This window comes from Canis lupus, chromosome 30 (assembly GCF_011100685.1).
Source record: "Canis lupus familiaris isolate Mischka breed German Shepherd chromosome 30, alternate assembly UU_Cfam_GSD_1.0, whole genome shotgun sequence".
Taxonomy (NCBI): domain Eukaryota; kingdom Metazoa; phylum Chordata; class Mammalia; order Carnivora; family Canidae; genus Canis; species Canis lupus.
Window position 1 is genome coordinate 37,907,885 of NC_049251.1, and position 27,113 is coordinate 37,934,997.

A 27,113-nucleotide genomic window follows, 5' to 3' on the forward strand; every position below is an offset into this window, starting at 1 on the left:
GTCACTTGTTTGAGTTCCTTCACCAGGTGTGCGAGCCCCAGGTCCCCTCCTTGTTGGCATCACGGGAAGAGCCACAGCCCCTGGGAGAGACCACCAGGGTGACTCCTCTCCCGTGGCCAGGAGGGGGGAGACCATGTCATAACCACCCACCTAAGGAGTTGCTAAGACTCAAGGGCACAGCTTGGAGTTCAGTCTGTTCGTTGGCCCGCTGACTTGCAAGTGTGGATGTGGGGTGGGGATCCCAGGGGGGCTGGGGACCAGCTTCTGAGCTCTGGGACCCACAGGAGTTGAACAACTACCGGCGGGCCATGCAGAAGATGGCAGAGGACATCCTGTCCCTGCGGAAACAGACCAGCATGCTGGAGGCCGAGAACCGCATGCTGAGGAGCCAGCTGACCCAAGAGGAGGGGGAAGAGGAGCAGGACAACAGCAACGCCCAGAAGCTGGATGAGGGTACACGGGCCACGGAGGGCATCCGGGGGCCGGCCTGAGCCCAGGCTCTGGATGGCGGGCCAGGGTGGGTGGAGCCTTTCCCAGGCGTGCCTGCCCCTGGACACCAGCAGGGGCCCACACCCTCTCAGGAACGGGAACGGAGACTCCAGTCCTCTGTCTCAAGCCCCGGGACTGAGAGACCCCTGCCCCCACCCAGCTGTGCTGAGCTGGAGATGCCTCTTCCCTGAGCCAGCTCCCCTCCCCCACCAGTGTCCATGAAGCAGAAACTGGTGCTGAGTGAGCTGGACATGAAGAAATTGAGGGACAAAGTGCAGTATTTGCAGAATGAGCTGATTCGAGTGAGCCGGGGCTGGGGGAGCTGAGGGGAGGGGAGCTGGGGGGTATTCAGCCAAGAGTCTGGGAGCAGATGGGAGAGAGGCATGGAGGGATGGGCTCACCGTAGTGGAAGGCTCAGGGGAGGGCCCCAGTGTGACCCGAGGCACCCCTTCTTTCCCCATCCCCCTCCTTCCCCCACCATCAGAAGAATGATCGAGAGAAGGAGCTGCTCCTCCTGCACCAGGCTCAGCAGCCACAGGCCACGCTGCTGAAACGGTACCAGGACAAGCTGCAGAAGATGAAGGCGCTGGAGGAGACCGTGCGGCACCAGGAGAAGGCAGGGGTCACAGGGGACAGCCCGCCAGGCGCCAGCCTCGGAGCACAAGGTGGGGAGACCCCCGGCCAGCCCAGCCTCTGTGCTCTGCCCTCCAGGTGATCGAGAGGATGGAGCGGGTGCTGGAGGACAAGCTGCGGGATTGGAGGGAGCCCCTGCTAAACAGGCCTCAGGGAAAGCCTCCCATGGGTGCGTCTGCTCCCCGGCCTTTGTCCCACCCCTGGGGGCCCCGGCTACCCGCAGCAACGGCTCCGAGGGCAGAACTGGGGCAAAGGATGCTACCTCCCTACGGATGCAGGCAGGGAGGGGCTCTCAAGGGTCCCCTGGGCTCCCTTCTGCCAAGGAGCCCCTCAGGATGCATCGGGACCGTGTGTGAGCCAGGCTGGAAAGAGAGCGGGTCCTGCTCAGACCCCAGAGGAGACGCCCCCTGTTCTGGAGCAAGCAGTCAGGGGCTGCCCGAGAGGAGGGGCGGCCTAACCCTTCCCGGTACCTCCTCGTCTCCCCAAGTTCTCAGGGAGTCTGCTTCTACAGAACAAACAGTACTGGCCTTGATGTTAAGCAAAGCCACCTAGAACTGGCCAACTGGGTGGCTCAGACGAGCTGGGGAGAAGCGGGGGGGCCCAGGCAGGGAGCCCCCGAGCCTCCCGTGCAGCCTCACTGAGAAGCCCTGTGTGCCCAGCCCGCGTCAGCCTTCAGTGCATGGGGTGTTGGCGGGGGGCGCTTCGGGAGGCCTTCGGGAAGCAGCGCAAGCCGGGGCTGCCTTCCAGGCACCCCAGCGTCATCCCAGAGCGGGGCCGAGGGGGGCCGAGGGGGGCCGAGGGCTCAGAGCATGGGCAGACCAGGGGCGGGAAGGAAGGAAAGAGAGCGGCAAAGAGCTACAATAGACCCAGGGCCAACAGGGAGCACTGGGGGCGGGTTCTAAGGAGCCTAGAATGATGCCTGAGGCCTGTGGCCCCGGTTCCGTGGGCGGCAGGGAGCCACGGAAGACTTGGGAGCAGAGGAGGAGCAGAATGGAGCACAACCGGGGCGGAGCAGCCCGGGGGCGTGCGGACGGGAAAGCCCATCTCAGAGCCTGTGGCCCGTCCGCAGCCTTCCCCGTGCTCCCAGCCTCCGGCCTTCCGCTGGGGACCGCAGGAGAGCCCCTGCCTGCCGACCTGTACTCAGCCTTGCTGGCAGAGAACTCCCGGCTGCGGGCAGAGCTGGAGAAGAACCGCCACCAGCCGGCCCCCATCATCCTGCAGCAGCAGGCCCTGCCGGTAAGAGCCACCAGCACCCACTCGGCCCGGGCCGCCCCAACAGGTGGTGGGTGCGTAGCGGTCTCACCCAGCACAATCCGAGTAGAAGACCACGACCAGGCGCTGGGCTTCCGGGGTCTCCAGCGCACCCCCAGCCCTCGGGCCTGCTCTTTTCTCCCGGGGGGAGCACACGTGGGCCTGCAGCCTCCACATTTGCCCTTGGCTAGCAGCCTGGGAGAAAGCAGGTCCCTCGTGGCCCCTGACCTTTGATCCCTATTGCCACCTGGCTGGCCTGCACTTGGACTCGGCGCCAGCCTCTCTGAGCTCTGTCCTGGAGCATTTCCTGGGATGGTACAGCCTTGGAGAGCCTTTTCCCCATCCCAGGAGGACCCCGGGGAGTTGGGAACAGGAGGAGACCTGGCAGAGAGACTGCAAGAGACAGATGGCCCAGGCCACTCCAAGGGCACAGAGACCTTGCCCGCACAGGTGGGTGTCCCGGCCCCAGAAGTGCCCGAGCCCCGCTCCATCTCCAAGGCTGCTGCCGGCACCCCTGCTTTATGCAAACCCAAAGACAAGACACTGGAATTACAGAAGAGGGGTGGGCAGGGAGCCCAGGAGAGCTCTTCTGTTCATCCCGGGACTTGCAGGAGGTGAGTTCTGTTAGAAAGCACACCTGATGCATGGACATCCAGGTAAAGTGCGGGGACAGGGGAGCCCTTGCTTCCATAGTCTTCACTTTACAAAAAAGACACCCTCCTCCAAGATTCCTTGCTGGGCGCTCTCGGGGGCTGCTTAGTGAGGTTTATGGTTAGAAAGTGACTTGCAGAAACTCCGCATAAGCGAAGTCCCTGGGGGAGGACAGGGGTGACAAAAGCACCTGCCATCTCAGGTCAGCTTCGGGAGGAGGGTTCGGCGCTGGGCCTGAGGCTCTGCACTGGGGAGCTGGGAACTCAGACCTGGCTGGCGTCTCCCTCAGTGGCTCACGGCCCCCCGAGCCCCCACGGCTGCGGACCCCGCGGGAGCCGGGTGGGTGAGTCTCCGCTCCGCCCGCAGGATCTCCTTGCCAGCACTTCGGACAAGTTCAGCCTTCTGGCCAAGCTAGAACGAGCTCAGAGCCGGATCCTGTCCCTGGAGAGCCAGGTAGGTGAGCCAGGCAGGGGCCAGTCAGGCTGGGCACACTCGCCACTCAGCCCTTGACCTTTAGGCTCCCAAGTACGGCCAGGGTTGTGACTCCGTGTGTGACCAGGGTCAGGGCTCAGCGTATTGTTGGAACTCAGAGAAGGTCTGTCCGTGTCTGGATCAGGCTGCCCCTCCCCACCCACCCCTGCCACACCTGATGTGTCTGGAAGGCAGCAGGCCCCCGGTGGCCAGGGCTTTGCTTTCTACCTGGAGAGGAGGCTCAGGCTCTGGTTGTCCTGGCTCGAGGGATGGGCCCTGCTGCCCAGCGGTTCCCCATTTGTCCCTCTCCGTGTCTGCAGTTAGAGGACTCGGCTCGACGCTGGGGACGAGAGAAGCAGGACTTGGCCACACGGCTGCAGGAGCAGGAGTACGGCTTGGGGCACCCCTCAAACTCCATCATCACTGATCTGCCCGTGAGTGATCCCTCTGGGCAAGCTCCGTGGGGTGCATGCAGTGGGGCTGGCAGCTGCCACCCCGACCCTGAGTCACTACTAGGCCTTGAGAAGCACTGTCAGGGGAACCTGCAGTCAGAACACCTGCGCCCAGTTTCTGCTCCGTTACCGTCAGAAGCCCTGGCCTGGTCTGCACGCCCCACTTGCCTGAGGGGAAGAGAAAGCCCCCCTGACGCTACCCCCTTCCCACGGGTGGTGGTGAGAATCAAGGGGACATGGCCGTGGATGAAGGGTTGTCCACACAGGCATTTCTGGAATGCTCTGGCCCTGGCTGTACTTTAGCACTGGATTTGCTCATGAGCAGAGTAGCTGTGGCCCCCACCCAACCCCAGAGCCCCAGTGTTCTCCCGTGAGCACTGCGACTTGGCACCTGCAATGCTGCACACCTGCCGGGGATGGGAACACGTTGCCAGAGAGGAATGCTGCTGGCCCCCTACACACAAATAGAGCTCTTCACGACCCCCTCAAGCTCAGCTCCAAGTCCCCAAGCCTCCCAGAGCAACACCCCTGCTAGCTCCTGCTCTTGATCGTCAGGGTTCTGCTCATTCCCAGACTTCCGAGAAGGGCTGAAGAGGATGGGGGGATGAGGGTGGGAACCAACAGGGAAAGCAGGGCTAGCTACCTTTGCAAACTCGCTTGCTAAGACCTGGGGGCTCATAGAGAACTGGGTGGGCCCGCCATGGTTAGACAGGTTTGGAACCCTTTGTGAAGGCATGGCCCACTGGTTTGGATCCTCTGAGGCCTGGCCTGCCAGGCAAGATGCTCTCTGATGGGTACCCCTCCCCCGGGGGGAGGGGCAGAGGTGCACTCACTTTGCTTTGCTTTACATACCACAGAACTCCCTGGCCCACACCAAGGACCACAGACGACCCTTGAAGCTGGACCCCTTGATGCCCAGCTCAGACACTAAGCTCAACAAGCCTTCAAACTCCCAGAACACCTGAGTCTTGGCTGATCTGAGTAGCTGGAGCAGGCCTCCCTCCCTGTGCACTGGAGAGTCTCGTTCCACCCCCCAAATGACAGTATTAAATGGTGTAGGCCAGTGAGCCTTCGCCTCTTTCCTGGAGTAGGGCAGCCTAGGGAGCCCGGCTTCCTCCGTCCAGGTCCCACTCTGAGCCCGGACCCTCTGCTACGGCCCTATAGCCGCCTGCCTATCCCAGAAGCTACTATCTTGGGAGAGCCAAAGGCCCTGGAGGATCGAGGAGGGTGGGAAGAGAAGAGGCCTCCCAAAGTAAGAGCCCTTCCAGACCTCCAGAGGAAATGAGACCACCAGAGGCCAGCTCCACTGGGAAATGTGAGGGAGGCTGCGACTTTCCACTTGCCCCCAAACATCTCATATCTGAAATCCCTTCTTTCAAGTTTGATTTATCTGTTTCCTGGGAAGGGGAAGACTTAAAGCCTGCCTGTGGCAATCAATTACGGGTTAGTGTGAAATACCCGCATTAACCTGGGCTAGGCTGAGCTGGCAATGTTGAATCCAAATACAGCCGGGGCAGGAAAGCAGATGGGGCCAGGGGAAGGAGCCCTCCCCTGAGAGTCAGGAGCCCTGGATGCTACAAGCATGCCGTGTGGCCTTGAGTGACTCAAGCAACCTCTCTGGGCTTCCATTTCCCCATCTATCCCATGCAGAGCTTGCCTTCTTTGATGGTAAGGGCCTTTCCAGCCCTAACATTTCTGCATCATAGACAACTAGGGCCCAGAGAAGAGAGAGGAAGCAGGAAGGAGAGAGGAAGCCAATGAGAAAGAGGATCGCATGGCAGGGAAAACAGAAAGACTCCAAGAGTGGACTCCGAGACCGCAGATGCTGGTAGAAGAGACCCAGGCAGCAGGGCCGCTCTACTGAGTGGGATTAGCGCCCCTGCCTGCCTGCAGGACTTAGACGTGGCTAACAGAGGGCCAGGCGGGTTCAGGCACCTGATCAGGCCAGGAGTGGTGCGGCTTGGGAGGGGTTAAGAGGACCGATGTTAGGGCCAGTGTCAGACAGTCCAAATAATACACCCAAGACTTGGCCAAGTCTTCTTGCCTACTGCCCACAGTGTGGACAAGTGGGCACATCTCCCTAGAACAGGAAGCCGGGGCCTGGGGAAGCTCCGAAAAGGTCAGGTGAGGTGAGGTGAGGAAAGCATGCTTCTCCTCCAGGTCAGCCACCTCACACCAGCCCCTCACCCACAGGCTGTGGCCCTGGCCACACCCCAAAACTCTAGCTGGACCTTGGCAGGAAGTCCTCATGAGCCCGCGGGGAGCTCCCACCCAAGGTTCGGCCGATCAGAGCCCAGCAAGAGCCTCAGTCCTGCTAGGTGGCCCTGCCCCGAAGCCAGCATGAGCCCACCCCTCTCAGGCCACCCTGTTCCCTCCTCAGCAGCCAGAGCCTTGGTACCTCTGCCTACTGCTCTAGTAGCTCCCGGCACGGTGGCAGTAGCCCACCACCTGCCGCACCTCGCCCCCACCCCAGGCAGCAGGGAGGTTGATCCTGCGGGCTCCCAGCTGCTGTAGGTGGGGGGGTCCCAACAGAAAGGGCCCCGAGGCTCAGCCGTTCCTGCTCAGATCCCACTGTTGACCTGTCAGGGAGCATCTCCACAGGAGGGCGGATACCTTGGGGTCCAATAGAAATGAAAACACTTCTCGTAGTTCAGCCATTTATTGCCTTCCTGGGGGCGGGGAGGGAAAAGGTGGCGCGAAAGGGGGCTGTCCCCGCTGAGCTGCAGCCGCTGCCCCCTGAACACCAGCTCTGTCTCCTGAGAGCTGGTCCAAAGGGAGCAGCGGAGGGGCACCGAGGACCGGGGAGCAGACACCCCCCAGCTCCACCCCCTCGGGACTTCCTCCGGCAGCCCTGCTGGCCTGAAGGGGGGAGAGGCAGTGTCCACCCTCTCATCACACCTGGGGTGGGTCCTGGTTAAACGGCCTGAAGGTGAGGAAGATGGGCTTGTCGGGCATCAGGATGAGGTTGAACGTGGTGCCCACATCCCTGAGTTGCTGCATTTCAACTCTGAAGTTCTCCAGAATCTGAGAAAGAAGGGAGAGATGGGGAGGGGCTGTCCCCACAGGGCCAGGCCCATTCACCTGTGGGTGTCGCCCATGTGGGGTGACTCAGGGAGCTCTAAGGGGTCACCTGCCCACTCCTGTTTACCAGGTGTAGTGCCTGAAAACGCACCACTAGTGCTTTGTTTCCTTGGTCCACCTTAGCTCCTACAAAACCCTAGCCCACCCCACACCCATCCTGTCACCACTTCCAGGAGGCAGATGGCCAGAGAACACCCGTGGGCAGTAAGCAGATTAGCCCAAAATTGTGGGGGGAGGTGGAGGGCAGGTCACAGGAGGCAGGTGTCCCCAGCCCTGCACTCCCTGGGCTCCAGGCAGAAACGGAAACAGGAGGCTCAGGGCCTCCTTTAGGGCCACGGCCAGGCCGGGTGCCCGACGTCCAGGGCAGGACTCACGTGGATGAGGAAGAGGGTCATCTCGAGCTCAGCGATGCGCCGGCCCACGCACTGCCGCACGCCCCAGCCAAAGCCCAGGTTCCGGAAGTGGATGAGCTCCTTGTCCTTCCCCAGCCAGCGGGTTGGGTCAAACTTGCTCGGGTTGAGAAAGAAGGTGGGGTCCTGGCCCATGGCATAGGTGGACACCTGCACCAACGTCTGAGCACAGGGTGGCAGAGGCCTGAGTACAGGCATCACCTTCTCGCAGCTGGGGCGTACATACCCCGGCTCCCCGCTCCCACCCCTAGCCAGGCTGTCCTGCTCCCCGACTGCGTGACCTTGACAAAGGCCCCAGGCATCCCTGAGCCTTGCCCAGCAAGTGGGCAGGACCAAAGACTCAAGGCCAGGATGCCCTGGGGACTGTCCCAGAGGGGCTGCCCTCCTAACGCAGGGCTCCGGCACCACTGCAGACCCCGTCCCCCCTTATGCCCGGTCCCCAACCCTTTGTCCACACGTGCACTGCTGCCACCAGGGACTAGGAGGGGACGGAACCCCACCGGCCCATCTGCCCCCACCTGGCCTCCCCCATACGACTGGCAGAGCCAGAAGCACCCCGGCTGCACCTACCTTGGCGGGAATCATGTAATTTCGAAGAACCAAGTCATTTTCAAGGTATCTCTGCAGGGTCACGGAGATGGGGTGGAGTCTGCCAAAGGAAGGCATTAGGGAGCTGATGGCCTGAGGCCGGCACAGGGCCCCAGCTACTGCACCCACCCCACAACCTGGAGACAGGACCGCCCCCTTAGTTCCCCCCTCCCCGCGCCCAGCGGCCTCCGCAGACTTCTCGCCTCTGCCCTGCCCGGGGCCTGGGAGGTGAGGCGGGCAGGCGTGACCGGTGGGCTTGCCTCAGTGTCTCCTTGATGCTGGCTTTGAGGAGCGGGACCAGCTGCAGCATCGTGCTCACGTTTCCCTGGGCCTGGCGCCGCGCGGCCAGGACCTCCTCCCGCAGCACCTCCTGCACCTCCAGGCTGCGTGCCATCTCGTAGAGGTGCCACTGCAGTGTCATGGACGTCTGGCAGGAGTGTGGGGGTGCAGAAGGCAAGGGGGACCTGTCACTCCTGAGACATCCAAACCCACGCTAAATTCTCATTTCCGGGATCCCTGGGTGGCGCAGCGGTTTGGCGCCTGCCTTTGGCCCAGGGCGCGATCCTGGAGACCCGGGATCGAATCCCACATCGGGCTCCTGGTGCATGGAGCCTGCTTCTCCCTCTGCCTATGTCTCTGCCTCTCTCTCTCTCTGTGACTATCATAAATAAATTAAAAAAAAGTTTAAAAAAAATAAAAAATAAAAAATAAATTCTCATTTCCAAGAATCTCTGCCCATCTTCATCCCTGTATCCAGAGACCACCATCCGCAAAAGCAAAATACAATTCTAAAGGCGAAGGCCCCAGAAGCCTTCCCCACCCACCGCAGGACAGTCTAGGGCAGCACTTGTCCCAGTCCTCGTCCTTGATGTCACCAGAGCCCACCTGTTTCCCCAACCAGTAGTCACTCAGTCACCCTTCTTCCAGAGGACTCCCGGAGAGCTTTGGAGCCAGATCCTACTGTGACGATCTTACTCCCAAATGACTGCCATTCTACCCCTCGCATAATAGACCTTCCCCCAACCTCAGCATCTGCCTGGGGGAGCATAAAATAAAGTGAGACCCAAAGATCCTAAAACCAGAACAACCAGACCTGTTTTCCCTCAGCGTCGCAATTAGCCTGTGGTAGATCCTAAGATGAACCAACTCATCTCTGTATTAGCCGGAGGTGGTGACCATTAGCCCTACATGGAGGTAGGAGTGACCCTCATCAAACCCCACAGCCCCAGATTCTTTGGTGGTGGGACCCCCAGGCTGGAGCCAGCCTCCCTCCTAGGGCTGGGACATGTTACCTTACCAAGGATTATATTTCTGTCCAAGAGGTTTGGACACTCTCCTACCTCCCCGCAGGAGCACTCAAGAAAAAAATGCCATGTAGTCACTTTTCTGCTTAAAACCCTTATGTGGCCCCAGACGCAGCTTGTGAAGCCCAGAGATCTTCCTCATGCCGTTTCCTCTTTCTAGAACTCTCCTCCCCGAACCCAGGAAGCAACGATGTTTTCTTTCTTTAAGGCTCGGAGAAAACGTGTATTTGTCTTATTACCCCCAAGGCCTGACACAGAGTGGGAGGGTCAGGAGATACTTGTTTTATAAGGTCGTCAAATAAGTTACTAGCGGTGTGACCTCGACTAAGTTACTTACCCTCTCTGTGCCCCAGGTGCCTCAACTAAAAATGAGGGATCATAGTAACATACCTCCCAGCGTCGTTTGTGGGTACTAAATGAGCTAATACATACGAGAAGCTCAGGCCCCTGCCTGCCATATAGGACAGGGTTAATACATTAACAATAAGGACAGCTGCTTTGGTGCAGGAAAGCGATTTTGGAGGTGCCTTCTACATAACTGACAATGTTTAAAATATGCTCAGAGGCGCATCTGCAGCCTGTCCCATAGACCAACACCCCTCTGTTAGAGCACAATAGAAAGACGGTACCTAGGAAAGAAAGTCATTAACATGGGAGCTTGGGCACCTGCTCCTCCCTCCTCCTGGCAACAGCCCTCAAGACACAGGTTGAACGATAGGTCCCGTATGGTGCACTCTCCCTATCCTAGGCCACGTTCTCTCTCCCCGCTTCTCAGCGCCGCCAGTCCCCAGCACATGCCTGGTCGTCCGCCCTACAACACGGTGTGGTGGTCCTCTGTGCACGTGCTCCTCCTCATCATGGGATGATCATCATCATCATCCTCATCACAGCCCCACCAAGCTCACAAGTTGCAGTCCTGAACCCTAGTAGCTCACACAGAAACTGTATCGGGAGATAGGGCCCTTACCAAGCCAAGAAAGGTAAAATGAGGTCCTCACGTTTAGGGCAGGCCCTAATCTAATAGGACTGGCATGCTTGTAAGACAAGAGTAGGACACAGACGTGCACAGAGACCTTGCGGCGAAGACACAGGGAAAAGACAGCCATCCGCAAGCCACAGAGAGGCCGCAACCAACCCAGCACACTAATATGCCCTTCCTCTCTGAGCCATCTGGGGCATTTGAGGTCCATCATACTCATCTTTATAGTCTCAGTGCCTGAATTCCAACTAATAATAAACACTAAATAATTAACTCTCACTATCACAGCAGCATGAGAAAGTTCAAGATATTGGGAAAAGGGAGGAGCACAGGCCAGAGACATTTTGACATTCTAGAAGTTTCTGGGGTACTGCACTGCCTGTGAAGAGGACCTGAGGGAGACATCACAGAGCATGTCTTCAGGTGTCGAGGCGGGTGTCGAGGGGGACTGAGGTCTGGAAGGGGGAGCACTGGAGGCAGCAACGAGACCCCAGGGCAAGTTCCACTGGCTCCTCGCTCTTCTGAGGGCCAGCCCGCCTTCCTGAGTGAGTGCGCTGTGTCCTCCGCCTGTGACTGGAGGCCTTCTCCCTTGTAGACACCAGGCACAAGCCGGCCATCTACACACCTAGTCACTCCGTTTTCAACGGCAAAGAAGAAAGGGTGGGTCAGCCTCAAGGCAAGCTCCATGGATGACGAATGTGATCTGTCCTTCTAGAAGATCCGTATTTAAGAAATGCAGCCAGGAAAGGGAGACCCACCCCCACGTAGATAGGGCTTCACGCTACAAGGTGGCCTGGTGAGTAAGGGGCACAGGGCGCAGGAGGCGACAGGACGCGCCGAGGGCCATCTTACCGTGTCCACACCCCCCGCCAGCATCTCTGTGATATTGGCCTTGACGTCCTCGAAAAGCAGCTTGTTACTTTTTAGGAGGCGGTGCAGGATGCCCGGGTAATTGTCGACATCTCGCTTCTGCCTCAGTTCCCAGTAGAAGTTCTGGGTGTAGATCTCGGCTGTGCAGGGGGGAAGGGAGTGAGCTCTCTGCAGGCGGGAGGGAAGGTGCGAGGCGGCGCCTAGAAAGCTGGGCCGCTTTACTGAGCACACACTCTCTGCTAAGCCCTTCGAAGCCACCTAATTCCTGACCCCAGCTCTAGGGGGTAAGTGACGTCATTCCCATCTCACAGATAAGGAACCAGAAGTCCTAGAGGGTAGTGACTTGCCCAAGGTCATGGCGGCATCAGGGGCAGAGTGGACCTGACTCCCGGTCTGGCATCAGCACCACACCCCAATCCTCTTTCTCCACCCTGCCTTACCATCTCTCCCACCAAAATCCTAATCCGTCAGCACGCCCAGCCGAGTCTGATGCATGGTCCTTGACCCTCCGGGGATCCTGGTCTACTTTGGAAGAACAGGCTGAATGCCTCTGATCCTCTTTCTCCGGAAAAATCTAACCACCTCCAACAGTCAGCCTCTAGCCCACTGCGGCCAGTGGTTCCAGGGCCTCCCCGCCTCCCCTCCCTGCCCACCAGAGCGCAGAGCCTTCTCTCTCTCCCCCCAGCCCCAGGCCTGGGTTTCCCACCCTCTGAGGTGGACAGGGCTCTCCTGGCCCCCAGACTTGGCTACCCAGGATGCAGCCGTCACCTTTGTTGAAAATCACATCCCATGCAGCCACATGGTCCCTCCAGGTCTTGGTCTTGAACAGACGGAACAGGTCTGGGGGGAAGGTGAGCATGGGGACACTGGTGTGAAACATCTGGTAGACAGCATCGATGAACCGCTGGGCCTCCGGGTCCACTCTCTCCTCCAGCATCCCCAGGCGCTCCCCGAACATGACATTGGTGATGGCTGCAGAGGGACGCAGAAGAGGCGCTTCCAACCTGGCCATCGGAGGGCCTCAGCCCCCAGGAACCTCACCGCCACCCCGGCTAACACAGAGGATCTCCTGCACCCAACCTCAGACTCCTTCAGAAAAGAAACTGAGGCCTGAGTTCCCAAGGGCTGCGATTGCAGGGCTGAGCAACCTGCCCCCTGGCAACACTCAGGTCCTTCAGACAGGAGAGCGGAAGACCCTGCAGAGGGTGGTGGGAGCAGAGTCTCGGGCAAAGCTGGGAACCAGACCAGGAGGCGTGAAACTGCTTCACTCCCCACCGCTCTCTCAGCATCCGGAGCAGCCTCTGCGCTTTCATCTTGGGCAGAGAGGTAGATTGCTCATCTATAATTGACCGAATTGGCTAACGATTTCCTGAAACAGGTCAGATGGCGACTAGGGCACACAAATCCCCGGAAACTGGCCATCTAAGACCCACTGTGGCTGGACCTGTGGTTGTGACTACAACCACCCCAAGTGTTTCCTGCCGACGAGGTCAGGAATTTGCATCCCAGATCTCCAGCAGCGATCAGGAAACCCCCATCTTCCCACGAGGCCTTCGCAGGCGATCTTCCCTCTGCCCACGCTGCCTGGCCTCCTCCCCCATCTGTAAAACTCCTACATATCCTCAAATACCCCATTTAGATGAACCACCCAACCCTCCTTTTCCCTCCCAGACCTCGAAGGTCAATGCCCCGGGACAGAAAGAGGTAGAGGATGTGTCTGGCAGCTCATCCCGATGCTTCTTCAGGGTCTGGGCTGAGTCTCCAGGCAGGAGGCTGGTTCTCCCCCCCACAGGACCACTGCCAGGTAGATAAAGCCCCTTACACTCAAAGGCGAAGCGAAACAGATCATCACTGATGTCTCCTGAGAACTTTCCGGAGCCCTGCTGCTTGATGCGCCTGTGCAGGACTTTGACAAAGTCCTGAGACACTGGGTCCAGCAGGGGAATGAAGTTCTTTATGGCCTCTGGAGCCATCACCTCCTGGTTCAAAGCCAGCCGGTCTTTCTTCCACGCTCCTGACTTCCTGAGAAAATACAAGCCCTCAGGCCCTGATGGTCACAAGCCTTGCACGCCTGGCAAACACCGAGAGGGGCTGACTCGGCTGCGCCACAGCTCAGAGCCGGGTACTCACTCCCACCCCCAGCACCCTGGGCCTCCCATCTCCCAGCCTCTGCCTGGCCTGGGGGAGGAGACAGGAAGAAAGAAGGTGAGAGAGGGAACAAAACCCCCACCCTTCCTCCACACCCCCAGTCTCCCCTCCTCTGCACCCCCAACATGTCCCACTGCTGACGTTGGTGGGGGATCTCAGGTGCCCTGAGCTGGGTCAGTGATAAGTCTCTGCTAATGGCCCATACTCCAAAGTAGATCCATGCAAAGCTCTCTTTGTGGTTTTAGGGTTTGCTTGTTTGTAAGGATGTTATCACAAACTCACCAGGCAGCATGGAAACTGGGAGCTCGACAGTAACTTCCATGTGCCCACCCAGTCCTCCCACCACTGCCTCCCTGGCCAAGGGGACTCCCTGGCTTGCTTTTATATCTAGTTTTATCCGATCTGTATCTATTCTTATAAAAACATACTTATAAAAACCGTATCTTTGTTTTCAACTCCTTAAAAAGGCTGCCATGGTTTGCTTTTTCCACTCGATTTTATATTTCTAAGTATCATCTGGATCGTTGTGGCTCACTGAGTCCGTTCACCGTGACTGGTGTGTGCCACCGCTCACTCAGCCTCACTCCCGTCGGGCATTTAGCTGGTTTCCCGGGCTTTGCCGTCATGAGCAGCCCTGCTGCAAACCTTCCAGCTCGTGTCCCCCCGGGACTCCATTCTTTGGAGTCTATCCCTGGACACAGAACTGCTGTCTCGTACGTATGTGAACGTCCAACTGCAGGAAGGAATGACCATCCATTTTCTGAAGTGGTGGCACCAGCTTTCACTCCCCTAGCAAGCTACGAGAGCTCTCATCTCTCTGTATCCTCAGCAACACTTGACCTGCCCATTTTAAACTTGTGATGACCAATTTGGTAGAAAATGGTATCCGTTACACTTAAATGCAGGGACTTGTCTGTGCTTCTCACTGTTCCTGTAGACGCACGGTGGCAGGGCCCTGCCCTACTGGTCACTATACCCCAGAGCCTGGCACATAGTAGGTCCTCAATAAGATGGGACTTAATGCATGAACCAATCAATGAGAACTTTCCTAGGTCTTTATTTACTCAGTAGGACCTTTGCCCTGAGCGCTTCCCTGAGGCTGACAGAGTAATTCATGGTCAGCTGTTTTATGGAGACAGGAAGACCCCAGGGATTTGCCCAGCAGCCCCAGCCAGAAAGAGCAGGGCAGGCACAGCCCATCATCTCCCTCCAGCCCCCAGGAGGTGGCCCAGGACTCACTTCAACAGGACGCCGACGGGTCTCTGGTGATACTGGTGATAGGCCACCCAGGGCGGGATGCAAAATCGTTCTGGAGTGGGACCCTCAAACTTAAACAGAAGGGCCACATCTTCCGGGTCGATGATATAAACCGACTCCACGCTGCCCAGCTTCTCCCTGGAGGAACAGAGGAGAGGAGCTACGGTGGATTCCAGGGAAGCCAAGGTGACCCTGGGCAATCAGGATGGGGCTCATAGCCTAGAGCACAGATCAAACAGTCCTGGGAGCAGATCCCCCTTCCGCAACCCCCTCGCTGCGTGGCCTGAGGAAAGGCGTTCACTCACTCTGAGTCCCAGTTTCCTTTTTTTACTAAATGGAAATACAGTCCCTGTCTCACAGGGTTGCTGAAGGGCAAGATGCTAACGCCTATGGATGTGACTCCTGCTAAGGCATTCTACAGTGACAGCTTTATGCTCATGTCACAGTAGCTGCTGCTGTACCATGGCATGCCCCCAGGCTAGCTCCACCTTACCCAGGGTCTACCTTGGCCATCGAATCCATGCTCCCATGCTCTTCCTCCTGCGTGTCCACATCCTCAGCACCCTCCCCTCATCGCACCCCCTGCAGAGCCCAGGAACAGCACGGTCATGTCACCATTGGAGTGACTCGGTGTGGCTTGCTAGGTAGGCAGTCCATACACCTGGCCAACCAGTCTCTTCTAGACTCTAGGGTTGAAACTCTGGGAGTAGGGATCCCTGGGTGGCGGAGCGGTTTGGCACCTGCCTTTGGCCCAGGGCGCGATCCTGGAGACCCGGGATCGAATCCCACGTCAGGCTCCCGGTGCATGGAGCCTGCTTCTCCCTCTGCCTGTGTCTCTGCCTCTCTCTCTCTCTCTCTCTCTCTATCATAAATAAATAAAAATTTAAAAAAAGAGAGAAAAAAAGAAAAAGAAACTCTGGGAGTGACCACCCTGCCTCTCCTTGGATGTCAACAAAGCACTTTGTCTCTATTTAAACAAAACCATGGTTAAACATCAGGCCTCAAGCATAGATATATGTCACAAAGCACTTTGTGGGTGGTCTCATATTAAAATATGACAGTCAGGAAGTAGTAGAAAAGTCCAAATCTTATATACATCTGCCTTTTGCATAAGAAAGTTAATTCAAGGGCCGCCGCCTTCAGCCCAGGGCCTGTTCCTGGAGTCCCAGGATCAGTCCCACATCGGGCTCCCTGCATGGAGCCTGCTTCTCTCTCTGCCTGTCTCTGCCTCTCTCTCCCTCTCTCTGTGCGTCTCTCATGGATAAATAAATAAAATCTTAAAAAAAAAAAGAAAGTTAATTCAAGACACACTATAGGGCAAAATACAAAAATATATAGGTATAAGCCAAGTTCTCTCTCTTTCCCCTTCCTCAAAGTGAGGAAGGAGGGAGGAAGGGAGAGGATGAGGGGAGAGGGAGAGAGTGCTCTTTAACCACGAACCCATTAAGCCCCAGCCTACCTTCCCAAGTCTCCTTGGGCTTCGTCCATGGCCTCCCAGAAAATCCCCTCAGTGTTTTTCCAGCTACCAAGTGTCCTCACACCACTAGCTCCATCCCCCCACCCCAGCTCAGCAAAATCCTTGAACTGCTATTATTATTATCAATTCCAACTCTGGGAATCTAGCCCAAGGCAGTGATCTGATGCGGGACAATGATGCCTCTAGGCATCGCATCTAATAGTGAAAAATCCCAGAGAGAGCTGGATGTCCACTCTAAAGAACTGGCTTCAATAATGTGGCTTATCCATACTACAGGCTACCATGCTGCCTTTTAAAATCATATTAAAGAAAAAACAGTCATATTAAAGAGAGAAAAGGGAAGCCATCCAGGTGTTGTTGTGGGACCCCACCAAACAGCATACGTAATATGTTCACATTCATAATGCTACATAAATATTATCAACACTGAGATGTATCTGCTCGCAATTTCCATTTGAGCTTGTCGGCATTTTCTGAGTTGTTTATTCACATGTATTCAGAAGTTTATCACTTCTGGGCCATACGTTAGAATGGAACGACGATACCAAACTAGGAATCGGACGATTGGGGTTCCCTGGCTTTGTCCTGATGAGCTGTGAGACCTGGGCAAGACCCTTCACCTCCCCGGCCTCAGTTTCTCCAACTGTAAAATGTGAATAGTAACATCGCGCTTAAGGATGCGTCAAGAGGCTCAGAAAACAGAAAGGGGCTTGATAAAAGGAGTTCCTACCCGAGGGAGAGGAAGCAGGGAAAGAGGAGGAAGGGAGGAAGCAGGAATAACAAACGATCTCCCTGAAGAGAGGAGTAACCTTCTCCCAAAGCTGGCACCCAGCCTGCGGGGCTCCCTGCCTCCAAGCAGCTGCGCAGAAGGCCCTTTGGACTTCAGAAAGGCTCATGGGAGAGGGAGGCAGGAGCCCTGACGAATGAGCAGCTGGACCCTACCCAAACCCCCTGCCCTCCGGCCCCAGCCCCACCAGCGAGCCTGCCAACATATCCTATCAATGCCCTTTCCCCACCTTGACCCTTTCACTTAAAGTAAAAAGCACTGTCGCCCCTGGGGTCCCCTCCCCACTCCCAACTGGCACCTCCACCACCTCCCATCTCCCTTGAGTATCAGAACCCCGTCAGAACAGAACCCAGGTGTGGCTTGAAGGCTACGCACCAGAGAAACTGCCGAGCCAGAGCGAGAGAGGCCTCCGGTCAAGGGCAGCCCTCAAACCCACCTCCAGGGTTGGGGGGAGGAGGAGCACATTCAGAGGCTGAAAGACCAAAGGCCTGTCCTCCTGGCAGAAACCAAGGCAGAGGCTTGGAGAGGGGCTCTAGCCAGGCCAAGTGGAGGGCACAAAGTGGGCTGCTCCCGAGCTAGCCAGGGCTGAGGGCTGAGGCCAGCATCCCAGCAGGACAGGGATATAGCTGGGTGACCAGGCAAGGACGCTCATCCCTCAGAGCTCGGGTTCCTCCCACAGGGGGGATGATAGCCTTACCTGCCAAGGCATCTGGAGGATATTGGATGGAGGGAGGCAGTTAACAGGGCTTGTTCTCTTACCGCCATCACCCCCGTAAAGTTTCACAGGGTGTAGGACCTGAGCAGCCTAGAGGCCTCAGGCTGGGGACTGAACCCACTGTCTGGGAAGCCTTGTCCTTTCTGCCACTGTCCTCAGGCATGGAAGAAATAAAGTCAGAAAAGGTAAGAGCAGGGGTGCCTGGGGGGCTCAGTCGGTTAAGTGTCTCACTCTTGATTTCAGCTCAGGTCATGATCTCAGGGTGGCAAGATCGAGCCCCGCATTGGGCTCCAAGCTGGGCGTGGAGCCTGCTTAAGATTCTCTCTCTCTCTCTCCCTCTACCCCTCCTCCCCTCTAAAAAAAAAAAAATAGGGGATCCCTGGGTGGCTCAGAGGTTTAGCGCCTGCCTTCAGCCCAAAGAGTGATCCTGGAGTCCCGGGATCGAGTCCTGCATCGGGCTCCCTGCATGGAGCTTGCTTCTCCCTCTGCCTGTGTCTCTGCCTCTCTCTCATTCTCTCTGTGTGTGTCTCATGAATAAATAAATAAAATCTTAAAAAAAAGAAAATATGATTTAAGAATAATTTAAATATTATACATGTTTAAAAAATAATTTAAAAAATAGACAAGAGCCTAGAATGGAGGACAGAACTTTTGGGGAAAGGGAGTCCAGAAGGGCTTCTCAGGCCCCTCTACCCCGCTATCCCACCAGCCCCACACTGCCAGGCTTACCTGTAAATGGGGCCATACTTCTGGAAATTCTGGACTTGGTGATAGTGGATTTTCTGTGAGCCCATTTCCCTCCAGAAATTGTACAGGTTTAGCCAGCCATTGTTTCCTGGGGTGGGGATCTCACTGAAGGGGCGAGGAATCTGAGTGGAGATACTGGCTCCATCCCCGGTGGGCACCCTGGGATGCCCTGGACCCTCCCACACGGTGCTCAAGAAGGGCTGGCAGCCTTTGACCAGGACTGAGCGAAGAGGAAGCCCCTTGGCCAGCATGCCGTCCCCACGATCGCTACCGTCCCTACTCGCACTGCAGCAGGCCTGCCAGGGTGACTCCGGCCCTGGGCCCCTGCAGTCCAGCTTATAAGCACCAGCTCAAGGCTAAGCGAGCTGACAAAGCAGACAACCTCCCTCCTTCTCCTATTGGCTCCAGCCCACACACAGCCCTTCCCAGACTTGGGGTACCGAGGCTCAGTGTGAGATTTCTGCAGACAGAGAGGCTTCCCGAAGCACAAGGAGGCTCCCCTGTCTCTGCCCTCACTATCAGCCCCAGCAGGCCCCTGCAATGGCACAACTTTGTGCCGTTCCTCTGCCAGGGCCTCCTGCTCCTCCCTGCAGTGGGACCCAGGCCCTGGCAGACATCCCTCAGGATGTGTGGACAACCTGGGGCCCAGGTTGGAAGTGAGAGCCACCCTGCAGCTTTTGGGCAGCACTTATTTATGATAGATAAATAGAGAGATGATAGACTGATACATAGATTCATAGCCAGGTACATACATAGATACACAGATACAAAGTAGAGACAGAGATGATTAAAACCTGTTTTTGTATAGTTCTCCAATTTTTAAAGTTCTACTTTTTCTGCTTGGAATAAAAAACTTTGTATTTTCTGAAAATGTCATAATTGACAAGTATTGTTATCATTTTTTTTAAGATTTTATTTATTTATTCACGAGAGACAGAGAGAGAGAGAGAGGGAGGGAGAGGGAGCAGCAGGCTCCATGCAGGGAGCCCAATGTGGGACTCGATCCTGGGACTCCAGGATCATGTCCTGGGCTGAAGGCAGGTGCTAAACCGCTGGGCCACCCAGGGATCCCCTCATTATTTTTAAAAACACTATTATCTATAAAAAATAACAGTCAAGGTTGCTCACTGTAGAACACTAAGGCAAAGGACCAACAAGAAAAATCAAAATCTCCTGAGACTTTCATGATGAATGAAAGAACCCCACACCTGGGGTTTGGAGCAGCTTTGGACCCTGCTCTGGTGACGTGTAAGAATCAGCGAAGTGAACGTGCGGCGACAGGAGCGCTCCCCTTGGGCCGCTGGGTGGCTCAGTGGGTTAGGTGTCCGACTCTTGATTTCAGCTCAGGTCATGATCTCAGTCAGGGTCCTGAGATGGAGCCTCGTGTTAAGCCCAGTGCGGAATCTGTTTGGGATTTCTGTCCCTCTGCCCCTACTCCTGTTCACGCGCTCTCTCTCTCTCTCTTTCAAATAAATAAAATCTTTTTTAAAAAATTTCCTCAAAAAACAAACAAACAAACAAAGTTTCCTCTATGTCTTTAAAAAGAAGGAAAGAAAGAAATGCTTCTCCTGTGGGGTAATGACCAGGGGAGGGCATCAGAGAACTTCCCGGGGTGCTAGAAATGTTCTCTGTCTTGATCTGTGTGTTTATATCTATAAAAATTCACCCAAACTGTACACTAGTGATATTTGCATTTTATGGAATATAAGGTACCAAAATAAAATGTAAAAAAAAAAAAAAATCTGTCTTTTTCCTAAGAAACTCCTTTTCCTAAGAAAAACAACAGGCTTTGACAAAGAGGACGCAGCCTTCCCAAGTAGGAGTTAAACCCAGCTCAAGCTTTGGCGCCGCTCCCTCTCCTAAGGTAAGTAGGAGAGGGAAGTCCCCTGAGTCACGGGAGAGCAAATAGTCACTAGGCGCCAAGCAGGGCCCACCCGGACGCCCCCACAGAGAATGGGGAGGGGACTGGGAGCCTTGGCCCGAGAAGCTGGGCAGGTCACTGCCACCTGGCAGGGAAGGCCAGCAGTTTGCTCCGTGGGTCTCAGTAAGGATGATGGCATTGCCACACCTGAACATCTGTCCAGCTGGTCCAGGCGGCAGTCAGTGGACTGTCACCGTATATGGGCCGACAGATGTGCTCCTGCTTTTATCAAAATCTGCTGGGCATCCAGGGAGGGGCTGCCCAGACACAGATGCTCACAGATTGGGTTTTTTAGCAATTCCCCAACTAAGGAGGCAGTAGCTGCAAACTCCCTTTTCCAGCGTCCCTTGTGACTAGGATGCAGGCAGATGGATTAGGCTCCCCTAATTTTGGAGGAAATTTTGGTTGGGAAGGTGGTGGCATGAAGAGGTGAGACCACGCGAAACCCACTGTGGCACATGTGGTGGCAGAGCCGTCGGGCCCAGGCCGGCTGCAGCGTGGGTGCCTCGTGCGGGTCCGTGGGTGGCCAGCGAGGCAGCCCTGGGATGTGATTCAAACGACATTCCCGACACCTTGGCATCCGAGCCTGACTATCCACCCTCCTGCCACAGATCCAGGATAGTCGGAGGTGATGATATGAAGAAAGACTCGGGGTCTCACTGAATTTTAACCTGGGGGGCGGGGGGACCGAGACTTGGACTAGGACTCAAACCACGCTCGGACTAGGACCCGAGGCTTTGTCTCCTCCAGGTTTTATTAAGAGAGTTAACAGGTTGGCTGTAGGAATGATTGACTTTAGGAAGCAGAAAAAACATGTTTACTACAAAAGGTCAAAGAACAGGCTATTGCCTCAAGGAAGAGGGCACAGAGGAGCTGCAGCTGGAGAATAGTGTGGTCACGAGTCAGGGTGCCCACTCAGGACCTCCCGTGTCCCCAGCGTGCCGAGGACGACAAGACTCAGCTCTCAGGCTCTGCAGCTGGCTCCCCACACCCTCCCGGAGATTTTGTGGACTACGTAGCATCTCTTGATAAACCCTCCTCTGGGAAATACTGGCTGGACTCTGTTCTTGATGACTAGGAACTCTGATACAGGAGTAAGCAATCGGGTTGCTAAAAATCTGTCACACTTCTACGTGTCAAACATCATCTGCACCTAAATTAATAGGGCCAAGTAGGATCCATTTGAACCATCCAACTTTAATTTTAATTTTTTATTTTTTGCATCCAACTTTTAATTTATGCCCCACACAGGCTTGAACTCGTGAAGGGGACATTCTGGGAACCAAAGAGAAAAAGTCCCATGACAAAGTCGTGTGCCATGGAAGTAGGGGGACGGCGGGGGTGGGGGGAGGTTTGTTATGGGGACCACCAGCTGGAATGCGCGTGACTCCACCACCCTGAGATAAACACAAAATCCATTCATGTATTTCCTTCCAGTCCTTTTTGAATCAATTCTTCTCTGCTTTCCTCTTTCTTTTTCTGAGGGCTTGAAATTGTATTTATTTTTTACTTCACTGTCTAGTTTTATCCAAATAATCCGTAGAGTGGTTTAAAAATTCAGTTAGCACACGTATGAGGCTGGGTCCAATCCAAAACTAGTCGGAGGTGCGTGAGTGGAGTCGGAGGCTCATGCAAGTGGGGCTGGCTGGGCGAGCCTGAAGGGCACAGGCCTGGGCGGGCCATCGGAAGGGCAGGCTGGACGCTCGGGCACAAGCAGAAGCTGCGCCCACAGGTGCTAGGCCTTCTGCTTCAGGGGAATCTCAGATCTGCTCTTAAAGCCCTTCGAGTGGGTGAATCAGACCCACCCAGAGGGTGGAGGATAATCTTCTTTATTTAAAGTCAACCGGTTATGGATTCAAATCACATCTGCAAACTGCCTGCACAGCAACACCCAGCTCCGTGCCTGAATAACTGAGGACCGGAGCCCCGCCAAGCTAACATCTCCAGCTGACCACCGCATCACTCCTGAGCGTGTCAGGAACAGTAGCAATCCTCTGCCCCAGCCTCCCGACTCTTGAAGCCACTTCCCAGAGGGGAAGGGAACTCTCTTCTCAATAATCAAGGTCATCCGGGTCTCATCCATCTCTGCTTCTTCTTGGAAGCGGCCCTCCTGGGGCCTGCTCTGCACTCGCTTCCCGCATCCATGCTGCCTGTCTCTGAGCCGCGACAGCTGCCATCCAGGGACCTCTCCCTCTGCCCGTCCACGCCCCCCTCCCATGGATGCTCTCCCTCTAAAAAAAAGGAAGAGAGTGCATGCAAGGTAAAATGTTAAGACCTCACTTACCTACTCGTATCTTTATTATGCCCTCACACTAGATTGAGAGTTCAGCCGGAGATAGAATTCTCGGTTGAGAATAATTTTTTTTAAGAACTTTATTAATTTGAGAGAGACCGAGCGGCAGAGGGGCGGAGGGGAGAGACTCTCAAGCAGACTCCCCACTGAGCGCAGAGCCCGACTCAGGGCTCCATCTCACAACCCCGAGATCATGACCTGAGCTGAAACCAAGAGTTGGATGCTTAACCGATGGAGCTACTCAGGGGCCCGTAGGTTGGGAATAATTTTTTATTTTTTAAAACAAACAGTGTTTGAAAACATAGCTCCATAGTCTTCCACTTTCCAGAACTGCTATTGGGAAATCCAAAGCCTTTGTGATTCCTGAACGCCTCCTTGCTTTTGACCTGCTCGGCCTTTGGGCTGCTTCAAATTTCACAACGCCGCTTGCCACATCAGTTCTTGGGCTGGGTATTTGGTAAGCCCTTCTTATCTGGAAACTCATGTCCTCAAATTTCTGGACACTTTCTTGTAGAGTTTATTTCATAATTTCTCCCTCCACTTCCTCTTTTCACTCTTTTTTTTTTTTTTAAGTTTTTATCTATTTATTCATGAGAGACACAGAGAGAGAGAGAGGCAGAGACACAGGCAGAGGGAGAAGCAGGCTCCCCACGGGGAGCCCAATGCAGGACTCGATCCGGAACTCCTGTTCTTCATCTGGGATCCTTCTGGATCTATCTGGTACTGATCTTCTCCTGTATTTCATTGTCTTCTCAACCCACCTAAAGACAGAAACCCTGCTTCAATCCCTCTAATCCCTATTGTGGTTTTTATTTCCACTATCTGGCTGTTTGTTTGTTTTTTAATTTCCTGGGGTCCCTTCCTGTATCTGGATATGGACACCATACAGACACAACGGCTCCTCAAAACTCTCTAAAGATACGAAATCATACAGTTGTTAGTCGTTGGGATTCTTTGGGTGTTTCTGTTTTCCTTTGCTCTCTGTGTTGTCTCTGTTCCTCTGAGTTTCTTTTTCTGTCTGGTTTTGTACCTGTCTTTCATGTTAGAAGTTTCCTTCAATGTCTGCAGACTTGGGACAGTGCACTAGACATCCTGCCAAATTTGAGAGTCACAACCCAAGAGGCTGGTGAGCGTAGAGCATGTGGGCGGGACTTGCCCAGCTGTGGCTGCAGAGCAGGATTGGCAGGGAGGACTCTGACAGATTTGCAAGGCCAGCGGCCTCAGGCTCTTCACTTAGGCTGCTCATTCTCCCTGAGGAACAATCTGCTACGTCTTCAGTATGGGACCCCCTCCCTTGCCTCGCTATGGCTGATGTCCCCCAGGGCCAGAGCCTTCCTGGTTCAGTGAATCCGGAGAGCAAACCTCACCGCATTGACCCAGAAGCCCTTCAGGTGGGCTGTGCACACAGCCATGGTCTTCGGGTTCACAGAATTTTGTGCACTACTGTCTTTTCACCCAAATTGTCATAAGCATTTTTCATTTCTTAATTAAATACTCCTGAACTATCTCTTGGAAAAGCCACATCACAAAAAAAAAAAAAAAAGAAAAGCCACATCACATTCTGTGATTGTGCTTATCTCCGTCTTATTCTTTTATGTTCAAAATTCAAAGGTTCAAGGACACCTGGGTGGCTCAGCGGTTGAGCATCTACCTTGGGCTCAGGTCGTGACCTCGGGTCCTGGGATCGAGTCCCGCATCGGGCTCCCTGCATGGAGCCTGCTTCTCCCTCTGCCTGTGTCTCTGCCTCTCTCTGTGTCTCTCATGAATAAATAAATAAAATCTTTATTAAAAAAAAAAAAGCTTGAAGGTTCAGAGGTCACCTTGGGTGGTTAGGAAGGGCCAGACCATGAGGGGTAACAACCAAGGGGTGGGGGGGATGGTGGATCAATTTATTCCCACACCTGCAGCATTCCACATCTCTATTCCGGGCACTGGGCTGGGTGATGGCATAGAAGGGAGGGACACAGCAGCCCTGGCCTCGGGAAGGGCCCCATCCAGGGAAGTAGCACAAAATTGAGGATGCTAGGAGGTTTCTGGCCTCATGCAGAGAAGGATGAAGTGGGGTTTGTGGGTGAGGCTCAGTGGCCCCCATGGTGCGAGTGGGAGAAGACAAGAATCCTCCGAGGACCAAGGAGCACTTACAGAAGGCTGCCGGGGACCAGGAGAGGGCCACGTCCCAAGAGGAGAGCAGATGAGCTTCTCAAACCCCACGGAGGGAGAGGCGGGGGAGCCAGCGTGGGCTTTCTCAGTCCCGAGAGCATTCATGCCATCTGTGACCTGCGCAGTGAACTGCCCCCCAAGGCTAGTCGAGGGCACTGCCCGCAGCCTCCGGTCTCTTGCCCAGGCCCTCCTCTCTAAGGCAGCTGCTGAAGGAGCAGTTCCAGAGAAGCATTGAGACACGGGACAGGAGGAGCCTGGAAGGAACCCGGCCTCCTACTGGCTGGAGGTCCTGAGACACTGATGCATCTTCTCTGCGAGTCCACCTCTGCCTGGAGGGTCACCCAACAGGGCACTTTCCCCCGAACCCTATGCACAGACCTTGCCCTCCATGAACCATCGGTGTGGACCTCCCCCAGTGGAGTGCAGGGATCGGGGGAAGTACCCGGATGGGGCAGACAGGTCGAATCAGGGTGCTTTGATTTCTCTTCTCCCGAGCTAAATCATGGGGGATCCTGTGCAGGTGGAGAGGAGCGGAGAGAGAAGGAGAGGCCAGAGAGGAGGCCGGGCCAAGAGCCTGGGGGGAAGGGATTGAAGGAGTAGGGGCAGGAGGGAAATCAGCCTCACTGAAAGTTCTTTCTGGGTCATAGTATACCTGGCCATGATGAGCAGGGCTCCGGATGAAGGAGGAGAAAAACAGAAGGAAAATGAGCTCTGCCCTCAGCACACTGCGCCCCTACAGGAGTGAAAAACTTGGCTCCTGGTGAGCGGATACAGCCTTGTCCAACGCCTGAGGCTCAGTCCACAGGCCATCCGCATCCCTCTCTCAGGCCATCCTCCCCTCCCGCAGCCCCAGAATCTCCCTCCGCCCCCTCCAACACACTGCCAATAGGGGATAAACCAGACCGGCACCCAACAGTAGAGGAGAGGTGTGCTCCCAAACCGCCTGCCTCCCAGGCCTCTGGATTTGGAACATTGAGAAAATCCTGGTTTTCCACTTCTGCCCCTGGGCAAGCCCCATGACTTTCCACATCCACATCCTAGAACATACTGGACATTTCCTATGTGCAGGGCACTTTACATGCATTATTGCACTTAATCGTCACCCTGTCATAAGTCCTAATGTTTCCCTGTTTTAGAGACGAGGAAATCAAGATGTAGACAGGATGGGCATTTACCTGAAGTCACAAAACTAACCAGCGACAGAGCTGGGATTAAAACCCAGGTGGTCGGGGGATCCCTGGGTGGCTCAGCGGTTTAGCGCCTGCCTTTAGCCCAGGGCGTGATCCTGGGGTCCCGGGATCGAGTCCTGAGTCGGACTCCCGGCATGGAGCCTGCTTCTCCCTCCTCCTGTGTCTCTGCCTCTCTCTCTCTCTCTCTCTCTTTCTATGTCTATCATAAAATAAATAAATAAATCTTAAAAAAAATAAAAAATAAAAATAAATAAATAAAACCTAGGCGGTCCCTTGGGGTTCCTGGCCTGCTCAGTTGGTGGAACATGGGACTCTTAACCTCGAGGTTGTGAATTCCAGCCCCACATCGGGTATGGAGCCTATTTGAAAGGAAAAAAAAAGTCCCAGGTGGGTCCCTCTCCCAGGGCTGGGCTCTCAGTCCCCTTGCCATGCTGCTGAGAAGGCCTCAGGGCACCAGAGGAGGGCAGGTTATGAGCACTCTGCAGACTGCAAACCAATGACCAAATCCCCTAAACTGAGCTAGGCCTCACAGCCTGAGAGACAGGGAAGTGATATACAGGTATTATTTCCTTGGTCTCTCATTAAACAGATGAGAAAACTGAGACCCAGAAAGGGGCAGCCTCCTGCCCCGAGTCACTAGAGCAAAGCAGGAACAGAGGCAGGCCTGAAGCCAGGCCCTGAGCCCCCATCAAAGAGCAGCAGGGGGATCCCTGGGTGGCGCAGCGGTTTGGCGCCTGCCTTTGGCCCAGGGCGCGATCCTGGAGACCCGGGATCGAATCCCACATCGGGCTCCCAGTGCATGGAGCCTGCTTCTCCCTCTGCCTGTGTCTCCGCCTCTCTCTCTCTCTCTCTGTAACTATCATAAATAAATAAAAATAAAAATAAAATCAATATATTAAAAAAAAAAAAAAAAAAAGAGCAGCAGGGCCCAAATCTATAGTGGCCACATAGAGAGGCATGGCTGGTTCCTCCCCGCAGCCTGTCCTGGGTGAGGCCAACCCAGCAATCAATACAGACTTCCAGAAGAGTAGGCACCTGGCTGATAGTAAACAGGAAGTCCAGAGGAGGAAGGGGAGGAATGAGAAGGCCTTCATCTCCCAGGCCTTGAAGAAACTTAAAACAAAGGAATCTCACCTTGAACCCCAATTCTCGTCATCCCTCCTCAGCTGGCCCTGATCTGGAGCCAAGATTCAACATGGCTGACTCAGAAGGAGCCCTGGGTCCCTTGAGTGAGGTCTG

The 27,113-nt window shown here is 55.3% G+C and overlaps 2 protein-coding genes across 7 annotated transcripts in view; one reads left to right on the forward strand and one right to left on the reverse strand.

Moving 5' to 3' along the window:
* CCDC33 (coiled-coil domain containing 33) overlaps positions 1 to 5,384 on the forward strand; it is an 88,696-nt gene extending 83,312 nt beyond the window's left edge. For 2 of the 6 annotated variants that reach the window (XM_038580958.1, XM_038580960.1), the window contains exons 12-20: positions 285 to 453; positions 703 to 791; positions 974 to 1,105; positions 1,201 to 1,291; positions 2,192 to 2,358; positions 2,722 to 2,823; positions 3,391 to 3,477; positions 3,816 to 3,929; positions 4,805 to 5,384. In XM_038580958.1, coding sequence (XP_038436886.1) covers positions 285 to 453; positions 703 to 791; positions 974 to 1,105; positions 1,201 to 1,291; positions 2,192 to 2,358; positions 2,722 to 2,823; positions 3,391 to 3,477; positions 3,816 to 3,929; positions 4,805 to 4,912 — 1,059 coding nt within the window. In that variant the 3' untranslated portion in view covers positions 4,913 to 5,384. Of the gene's footprint in view, positions 1 to 284; positions 454 to 702; positions 792 to 973; positions 1,155 to 1,200; positions 1,292 to 2,191; positions 2,359 to 2,651; positions 2,988 to 3,390; positions 3,478 to 3,815; positions 3,930 to 4,804 lie in introns of those variants that run through there. The other 4 variants (XM_038580959.1, XM_038580961.1, XM_038580962.1 and 1 more) reach the window with 4 other exon arrangements.
* A 1,206-nt stretch (positions 5,385 to 6,590) lies between these two features.
* Positions 6,591 to 18,637, reverse strand: CYP11A1 (cytochrome P450 family 11 subfamily A member 1). The gene is made up of 9 exons (XM_038580963.1): positions 18,293 to 18,637; positions 14,567 to 14,722; positions 13,002 to 13,201; positions 11,948 to 12,151; positions 11,162 to 11,319; positions 8,287 to 8,453; positions 8,009 to 8,087; positions 7,403 to 7,600; positions 6,591 to 6,971 (listed from the first exon to the last, which is right to left on the reverse strand). The coding sequence occupies exons 1-9, from the start codon at positions 18,559 to 18,561 to the stop codon at positions 6,840 to 6,842; spliced, it is 1,563 nt and encodes a 520-aa protein (XP_038436891.1). The 5' UTR covers positions 18,562 to 18,637; the 3' UTR covers positions 6,591 to 6,839.
* Between the last annotated feature and the right edge of the window lie 8,476 nt (positions 18,638 to 27,113).

What these genes read in the sequence shown, in the direction of transcription:
- CYP11A1 (XM_038580963.1), bottom strand. Translation starts at nt 18,561, where the DNA reads ATGCTGGCCAAGGGGCTTCCTCTTCGCTCAGTCCTGGTCAAAGGCTGC. An exon ending in AAGTATGGCCCCATTTACAG is followed by an intron (nt 14,723 to 18,292) that starts GTAAGCCTGGCA and finishes CTGTTCCTCCAG; the next exon opens with GGAGAAGCTGGGCAGCGTGG. An exon ending in GGATGTGATTTTCAACAAAG is followed by an intron (nt 11,320 to 11,947) that starts GTGACGGCTGCA and finishes CCCCCTGCACAG; the next exon opens with CCGAGATCTACACCCAGAAC.